We start from the raw sequence: 9466 nt of genomic DNA on the forward strand, positions 1-9466 counted from the left end.
CAGAATCTGCTACACTCGTAGCTTTTGTATTGATTAATCAGTAAACATTTACACTAACCTGACAAAATGCCAGACGCATTACTAACGACGCCATCTGTATATGCCGCGTCTACCATGTCTGCCATGTCTGCCATGTCTGCCACGGTGCCGGCCGTACCTACGATGCCTGCCATGGTGCCAGCCGTGCCTGTGATGTCTACGATGGTGCCAAGGATGCTTTCGATGTCTGTGGGGTTGGCACTTACTATCAACGCTATCACCTCCACTGTCGTCTCCACTGCCGTCACCACTATCGTCACCACTATCATCGCCACTATCATCCCCGCTATCATCGCCGCTGTCGTCTCCACTATCATCTCCACTATTTTCTCCACTATCGTCAACGCCATCGTCTCCACTGTCGTCTCCGCTATCATCACCACTATCATCTCCGCTATCATCGTCGCTATCATCCCCACTATCATCACCGCTATCGTCTCCACCATCGTCCCCACTATCATCACCGCTATCGTCTCCACTATCATCCCCACTATCATCCCCACTATCATCATCGCTATCGTCTCCACTATCGTCCCCACTATCATCACCGCTATCCATCCCCACTATCATCCTCCTATCCATCCTCCATCCATCCACTATCTCATCCTTCCATCCATCCATCTTCCTCCATCCATTCCATCCATCCACTCCCTCCACTATCATCCCTCCATCCCTTCCACTCCATTCCCACTCCATCCACCATCCATCTTCCTCCACCATCCATCCATCCATCCACCATCCATCCTCCATCCTCCACCATCCTCCCTCCATCCATCCACCATCCTTCCATTCCTCCTTCCATCCATCCATCCATCCATCCTCCATCCATCCATCCATCCATCCTTCCCATCCACCCATCCATCCATCCTTCCTTCCTCCCTTCCATCCATTCCTCCATCCACCATCCATCCATCCATCCCTTCCATCCATCCTCCTTCCACCATTCCATCCCCCTCCATCCTCCCTCCATCCATCCACCTTCCATCCATCCTCACTCCATCCTCCATCCATCCATCCTCCATCCATCCTCCATCCTCCACTCCACCATCCTCCATCCTCCATTCCTCCTCCACCATCCATCCTCCTCCATTCCTCATCTTCCTCCACTCCTCCATCCATTCCTTCCTCCTCCTCCTCCATTCCTCCTCCATCCATCCATCCATCCATCCATCCATCCATCCATCCTCCATCCATCCTCCATCCATCCACTCCATCCTTCCTTCCTATCCTCCATCCATCCATCCATCCTCCATCCATCCTCCATCTCCTCCTCCACCTCCCTCCACTCCATCCATCCTCCATCCATCCTCCTCCTCCATCATCCTCCTTCCTTCCTCCATTCCTTCCTCCTTCCTCCTTCCACCATCCATCCATCCACCTCCTTCCTCCATTCCACCTTCCATCCATCCACCTCCATCCACCTCCATCCTCCATCCATCCATCTCCATCCTTCCTCCTCCTCCCTCCATTCCTTCCACTCCCTTCCATCCTCCATCCATCCATTCATCCATCCACCCTCCTTCCATCCATCTTCCTCCATCCCCTCCATCCATCCATCCATTCCTCCACCATCCTCCATCCTCCATCCTCCATCCATCCTCCTCCATCCTCCATCCATCCATCCTCCTCCTCCTCCATCCTTCCTCCCCATCCTTCCATCCTTCCTCCCTTCCCTTCCATCCTCCATCCATCCCATTCCTTCCATCCATTCCTTCCTTCCTCCACTCCATCCTTCCATCCACTCCTCCATCCTCCATCCATCCATCCACCTTCCATCCATCCTCTCCATCCTCCTCCATTCCATCCACCCTCCATCCACCTTCCTCCATCCTCCATCACCTCCTCCCTTCCTCCTTCCTCCTTCCATCCCCATCCTCCATCCATCCCTCCTCCTCCATCCCTCCATCCTCCATCCACCTTCCTCCATCCATCCTCCCATCCTCCATCCATCCATCCATCCTCCATCCATCCATCCCTTCCACCTCCATCCATCCATCCTCCTCCTTCCATCCTCCATCCTCCATCCATCCCATCCTCCATCCACCATCCCTCCATCCTCCATCCTCCCTCCATCCTCCTTCCTCCTCCATCCATCCACCATCTCCATCCATCCTCATCCATCCTCCATCCATCCATCCATCCCTCCATCCATCCATCCTTCCATCCACATCCTTCCATCCATCCATCCCTCCATCCTTCCTCCTTCCATCCATCCTCCTCCATCCATCCTCCATCCATCCTTCCTCCATCCATCCATCCATCCATCCTTCCTCCTCCATCCATCCTCCATCCATCCCTCCATCCCTCCCTTCCTCCATTCCATCCTCCATCCTTCCTCCACCTCCATCCTCCATCCATCCATCCCTTCCTTCCTCCATCCATCCATCCATCTTCCTCCTCCATCCTCCCTCCTTCCCTCCTCCATCCTTCCTCCATCCTCCATCCACCATCTCCATCCCTCCTCCTCCATCCATCTCCCTCCACTCTTCCTCCATCCATCCATCCTTCCATCCATCCATCCTTCCTCCATCCACCTCCTCCATCCTCCATCCTCCACTTCCTCCATCCATCCTCCTTCCACCTCCATCCTCCTCCATCCATCCACTCCTTCCATCCATCCTCCTTCCTCCATCCATTCATCCTCCTCCCTCCACCATCCTCCTTCCTTCCTTCCTCCATTCCTCCATCCATCCTCCATCCACCTCCACCCTCCATCCATCCACTCCATCCATCTCCTCCTCCATCCATCCTCCTTCCTCCATCCATCCTCCACTCCATCCATCTCCTCCATCCTCCTTTCCTCCATTATCCTCCATCTCCATCCTCCCTTTCCATCATCCATCCTCCACCTCCATCTCCATCCCATCCTTCCATTCCATCCATCCTTCTATCCATCCATCCTCCCTCCCTCCTTCCATCCATTCTTCCTCCTCCATCCATCCTTCCACCTCCATCCTTCATCCTCCTTCCATCCTCCACCTCCATCCATTCCTTCCATCCTCCATCCACTCCTCCATCCATCCTCCATCCACCTCCATCCTCCTTCCACCTCCATCCTCTCCTCCACCATCCACCTCCTTCCTCCTTCCTTCCTTCTCCATCCTTCCTCCATCCATCCACTCCATCCTTCCCTCCATCCATCCACCTCCTCCATCCATCCACCTCCATCCTTCCTCCATCCTCCACTTCCATCCACTCCTCCATCCTCCATCCTCCATCCACCACTATCCGGTCCACCTCCCTCTATCCTTCCTTCATCCTCCTTCCATCCATTCTTCCTCCACCATATCCTTCCACCACCTCCATCCACTTTCCATCCCTCCTTCCACTATCATCCACCTCCATCCATTCCACCTGTCCATCTTCCTCTCCATATCATCCACTGTCCCTCCATCCTCATTCCATCCATCCTTCCTTCCTCCACTATCTCTCCACCCCTCCTCCACCACTGTCTCTCCATCCACTGTCCTCCATCCTCCTCCACCCTCCATCCCTCATCCGCTATTTCCTCCTTTGTCCTCCACCATCCCATCAGCGCTATCGTCTCCACTATCGTCCCCACTATCATCACCACTATCATCATCGCTATCGTCTCCGATATCGTCTCCACTATCGTCCCCACTATCATCACCACTATCATCATCGCTATCGTCACCACTATTGTCTCCGCTATCATCTCGACTGTCATCACCGCTATCATCCTCGCTATCATCCCCACTATCGTCACCACTATCGTCTCCACTATAATCCCCACTATCGTCACCACTATCGTCTCCGCTATCATCCCCACTGTCATGACCGCTGCCATCCCCGCTATCATCCCCACTATCGTCACCACTATCGTCTCCACTATCATCCCCACTGTCATCATCGCTGTCGTCACCACTATCGTCGCCGCTATGGTCTCCACTATCATCACCGCTATTGTCTCCACTATCGTCACCACTATAATCTCCACTATCGTCACCACTATCATCGCCACTATCATCGACACTATCGTCTCCACTATCATTACCACTATCATCGCCGCTATCGTCTCCACTTTCATCACCGCTGTCATCTCCACTATCATCACTGCTGTCATCACCACTATCATCACCATTATCATCATCGCTATCGTCACCACTATCGTCTCCACTATCATCCCCACTGTTATCACCGCTATCATCCCCGCTATCATCCCCACTATCGTCACCACTATCGTCTCCACTATCGTCTCCACTATCATCGCCGCTATCGTCTGCTCTATCATCCCCACTGTCGTCACCACTATCATCATCGCTATCGTCGCCGCTATCGTCTCCACTATCATCGCCGCTATTGTCTCCACTATCGTCACCGCTATCATCTCCACTATCGTCACCACTATCATCGCCACTATCGTCTCCACTATCATCCCCACTATCATCGCCACTATCGTCTCCACTTTCATCACCGCTGTCGTCTCCACTATCATCACCGCTGTCATCCCCACTATCATCGCCGCTGTCATCTCCACTATCATCCCCACTATCATCGCCACTATCGTCGCCGCTACCACTACCGTCGCCACTATCGTCACCGCTACCATCGCCGCTACCGTCACCACTATCATCGCCTCTACCGCCGCCGTTATGTCCCCAGCCACGTCTCCACCCATATCTCCAACCTATGTATTATTTCAAACAGGTATAGAGAAAACCTATGCAAGAACAGAAATGATGAAGTGCTACTTTGAACTAAAACATATTGAGATTAAGTAAGTAATTATTGATGAAATACCGTTACCCTGCGGCGTAAATCAATGTTCATTTATTGTAAATAAATTGACTTTGAGCAGTGAAGAACATCATACGTCCTGTCATGATGCTACCCTGATTTGAGATATCATTACGTCACCTAGAGCTAAAGAATATAATTTACGGATCAGTACTTGGAAAAGCCGGAATAGCTTCAGATATCTTTGATAGGCCATTTGTGTGAGTGAGGGAGCTGGGTTTCATGCCGCTTTGAATATGATTTGAGCATTTCAATAGGGGGCGGCGGAATTTAGCCTAGTTAATGGTTAAAGTGCTGGCTCGTCACGCCGAAGACCCGGGTTCGATTCCCCACATGGGTTACAATGTGTGAAGCCCATTTCTGGTGTTCCCCGCCGTGATGTTGTTGCTGGAATATTGCTAAAAGCGGCGTAAACCCAAACTCAATCACAGTCAGGAGACACAGAAATGCGCTTCCACGCAGTTTACCTTTAATTGAAATCGAACCTTGTCCTTGGCATGAAGAGCGAACGTTACTAGAGCAACCACACCGCCTCTGAGTCGCGTTTTGAAATTTCGGTACATAAATTAATGACATTATGATCACAATCCAAGAATTGATCTCGTTATCAGACAAGAAGCGTAATCGAATGTTCAGACAGTAACAACACCGAGTTATTGAATGAATATTTTGAACACTTTAGTAACAGACGAAGTATCAGAATAACGAAGTTCTCTAATAGTTACAGTTACTTTTTGTCCGACAGTAGCATAATCCAGTTATTTAACCGTCAGCTCTAATTAAGAAACTAGATGACATAACCCTTGTTATTTAAGCTTAAATCAAATTTCAGTAAGGAGGATAATCGAGTTATTCAACAGCGCTATTAGCAAAGACACCAAAGCAACCAAAATATTTTCATATTTTCATCGCCATTTGTCAAAAAGTTTCACAATGAAGCCTCTTATGATGACCTTTCATATTCGTTAAGCATATACTCTCCCCAATAAGAAGCGCATATGTAAAACTGATATATGAAAAAGAATGAGTGTGTGGATTGTTATAATTTCTGCTGGTTTGCGTACAGCGCAAAAACGCATCTACGGAAACTTGAATTCAGGTTTCACGTTCGAAAATGTCTTAACTTACATAAAAAATGTCGCTTAGAAAGTCAAAATGGTTCCACTTAATATGCACGTACAGTTATGAGGAATCGTGAACAGAGACATTGCTCATTTAAGGCGGACTTTGCTCTTAGACCATCAAATGGCATTTTAGCCAAATGAAAGAAATACCGTTATGCTTCGCGACTCACTGCTGTAAACATTACCGTTGGACGCCCGCAGGCTAGGGAGTCTCACCCTGCCGTTGCATCGCCGTACCAATGTTCAACAGAGTACCAGCAGTCGTTTTTGGAATCGATATCAGCAAAACCAATTGTACAATACCAGACTCTCGAAGTGGTAGGACTCGGATGTAACCACTTCCGCAGCGCAGGAAGATGGATCTCGGTGCTTCATTTTGCGGAATCGAACTGTCGCCAGCATATGTAACTGTAACTGCAAGTGCCGTGCCTGGTTTCAAGGAGACTGTCGGCGCAAACCATTCGTAACCTGTTTACGAGAAGCTGACCTTCGATCAAGAAGACCCTATTTGGCCCTGTACAGCAGCGATTTCCTGGCATCGACGTCGACGGGCCCAATGATCGCTTGACCGTGGGATCTACAAAACTGGGTACGTGTATGGTTCAGTGACGAATCAGGCGTTTTCGCTTCAAAAGCCGTGACGGAAGAGTATTTTCGCCCATCGACGTCGGATTGTGTCGCTCCAGGTTCACAGATATAGTTGGCCAGAAAGCGTCATGGTGTGGGTTTCAGCTATCCAAAAAACGCAAATCACATTGTAGGCCTTCAGGACGTAATTTATTTGCTATTCGGTACAGTGCTCATGGCCTTCCAAATCGCCCAAAACTCAAACTCAGTAGAGTATTTGTGAGGATGACCCCGGCCGACGAGTGCGTAAGCGTCAACCGACGTTAGATCAACTGCAATCGCAGGCACTGCAAAGGTGGAATGGGCCGTGAATTCCTGGAGGTCGAATTCAGGGACTTATTCCGAAAGGTAAGGTGCGGCAGAGTAGTTGTGAGGCTCATGTTAAGCAACGCCCAGTTGGGGAATGGGCGTCTTCGCTTAATGGAACTTTTATAAGCTATACATGTTAACATACATTTATTCCGTGAAATTTGGCTGCAACTGATCCAGAATTACATGTGTTATCTCACGTAGCAGTTAGCAGATTAAATTTGTGAAATTACATCTATGCAGTAAAACAGTAAACATTTACACTAACCTGACAAAATGCCAGACGCATTACTAACGACGCCATCTGTATATGCCGCGTCTACCATGTCTGCCATGTCTGCCATGTCTGCCACGGTGCCGGCCGTACCTACGATGCCTGCCATGGTGCCAGCCGTGCCTGTGATGTCTACGATGGTGCCAAGGATGCTTTCGATGTCTGTGGGGTTGGCACTTACTATCAACGCTATCACCTCCACTGTCGTCTCCACTGCCGTCACCACTATCGTCACCACTATCATCGCCACTATCATCCCCGCTATCATCGCCGCTGTCGTCTCCACTATCATCTCCACTATTTTCTCCACTATCGTCAACGCCATCGTCTCCACTGTCGTCTCCGCTATCATCACCACTATCATCTCCGCTATCATCGTCGCTATCATCCCCACTATCATCACCGCTATCGTCTCCACCATCGTCCCCACTATCATCACCGCTATCGTCTCCACTATCATCCCCACTATCATCACCACTATCATCATCGCTATCGTCTCCACTATCGTCCCCACTATCATCCCCACTATCATCATCGCTATCGTCAACACTATCGTCCCCACTATCATCACCACTATCACCATCGCTATCGTCACCACTTTCTTCTCCACTATCATCCCCACTGTCATCACCGCTATCATCCCCGCTATAATCCCCACTATCATCACCACTATCGTCTCCACTATCATCCCCACTGTCGCCTCCGCTATCATCACCACTATCATCTCCGCTATCATCGTCGCTATAATCCCCACTATCATCACCACTATCGTCTCCACTATCATCCCCACTGTCATCATCGCTATCGTCACCACTATCGTCTCCACTATCGTCCCCACTATCATCACCACTATCATCATTGCTATCGTCACCACTGTCGTCTCCACTATAATCCCCACTGTCATCATCGCTATCATCCCCGCTATCATCCCCCCTGTCGCCTCCGCTATCATCACCACTATCATCTCCGCTATCGTCTCCACTATCGTCCCCACTATCATCACCGCTATCGTCTCCACTATCATCCCCACTATCATCATCGCTATCTTCTCCACTATCGTCCCCACTATCATTACCACTATCATCATCGCTATCGTCTCCACTATCATCCCCACTATCATCACCGCTATCGTCATCGCTATCGTCCCCACTATCATCACCATTATCATCATCGCTATCGTCACCACTTTCGTCGCCACTATCATCCCCACTGTCATCAGCGCTATCATCCCCGCTATCATCCCCACCTATCGACACCACTATCGCCTCCACTATCATCCCCACCGTCATCATCGCTATCGTCACCGCTTATCGTCTCCACTATCGCTGTCCCCACTATCATCACGATTATCAATACCGCTATCGTCTCCACTATCGTCCCCTAATTATCATCACCACTCATCGTCATCGCTATCGTCTCCGCTATATCGTCTCCACCATCATCCCCAAATCATCATCACCGCTATCGTCTCCGCCATCGTCCCCAATTATCATCCCCAATCATCATCATCGCCATCGTCACCACTTCTTCACCACTATCATCCCCACTGTGTCATCACCCTCATCATCCCCGCTTATTATCCCCACTATCATCACCACTATCGTCTCCACTATCATCCCCACTGTCATCATCAGCTATCGTCACCACTTTCCCTCCACTATCATCCACCTACTGGTCACCGCTTATCATCCCCTATGATCCCACTCATCATCACCAATTATCGTCTCCACTAACATCCCCACTCGTCATCATCGCTTATCGCTACCACTCATCGTCTCCCACTATCGTCCCCACTATCATCACCTTCAATTATCATCATCGCCACCACCGTCGCCTCCACTATCATCCCCACTGTCATCACCGCTATCATCCCCGCTTATCATCCCCACTATATCTTACGACGATTGTCGACGAGATTATCCCATAATTTGCCTATGACATTTACTTTATCCGCGACATTATCGCGATATCCTGACGACATTACTGCGATTGTTCGATGATTAACTTCCGGACGACATTTTATTGTCGACGATAATCCCGACGACATTACTTTATTGTCGACGATTAACTTTGATTTACTTCATTAATATTGGTGAACCGACGATTGTCCTTGACTTATTATTTATTGTCTTCTGGCGATTGTCCGACGACATTAATTAATTTATTAATATTGCGACATTAATTTACTTTGTTCTAATCTGTTTATTGCGTTTTCATCTTTGCGATTATCTTTAATGATTGTTAATACGATACCGACGATTATCCTCGATTTGTTACGATTGGTATTGTTCACGACGATTAATCGACGACATTACGACGACATTATCGCGATGTT

At 49.3% G+C, this 9466-nt stretch overlaps 2 protein-coding genes across 2 annotated transcripts; one reads left to right on the forward strand and one right to left on the reverse strand.

The window, feature by feature from the left end:
• Nucleotides 1–2643: 2643 nt before the first annotated feature.
• Nucleotides 2644–3025, forward strand: LOC124284290 (extensin-like; the record flags this gene model as incomplete). Its single annotated transcript, XM_046720361.1, has 2 exons — nucleotides 2644–2715; nucleotides 2879–3025. Coding segments are annotated over 2 exons (219 nt in total), but the record flags the coding sequence as incomplete, so codon positions are not given.
• Nucleotides 3026–6698: 3673 nt separating this feature from the next.
• Nucleotides 6699–9112, reverse strand: LOC124284291 (clumping factor A-like). The gene is made up of 4 exons (XM_046720363.1): nucleotides 9077–9112; nucleotides 8730–8799; nucleotides 7313–8377; nucleotides 6699–6835 (listed from the first exon to the last, which is right to left on the reverse strand). The coding sequence occupies exons 1-4, from the start codon at nucleotides 9110–9112 to the stop codon at nucleotides 6699–6701; spliced, it is 1308 nt and encodes a 435-aa protein (XP_046576319.1).
• Between the last annotated feature and the right edge of the window lie 354 nt (nucleotides 9113–9466).

The sequence above is a fragment of the Haliotis rubra genome, unplaced genomic scaffold (assembly GCF_003918875.1).
Source record: "Haliotis rubra isolate DU_JTF1 unplaced genomic scaffold, ASM391887v1 Scf333, whole genome shotgun sequence".
In the NCBI taxonomy this organism is placed as follows: Eukaryota; Metazoa; Mollusca; class Gastropoda; order Lepetellida; family Haliotidae; genus Haliotis; species Haliotis rubra.

Excerpts from the sequence above, each read along its gene's own strand:
- LOC124284291 (XM_046720363.1), bottom strand. The coding sequence starts at position 9,112 with ATGTCGTCAGGATATCGCGATAATGTCGCGGATAAA. Across the intron at positions 8,378-8,729 it reads GGATGATAGTGGAGACGATA|GTGGGGATGATAGCGGGGAT; the intron begins GTGGTGATGATA and ends TGGTGTCGATAG. Across the intron at positions 6,836-7,312 it reads TGGAGGTGATAGCGTTGATA|TGCCTGCGATTGCAGTTGAT; the intron begins GTAAGTGCCAAC and ends CCACCTTTGCAG.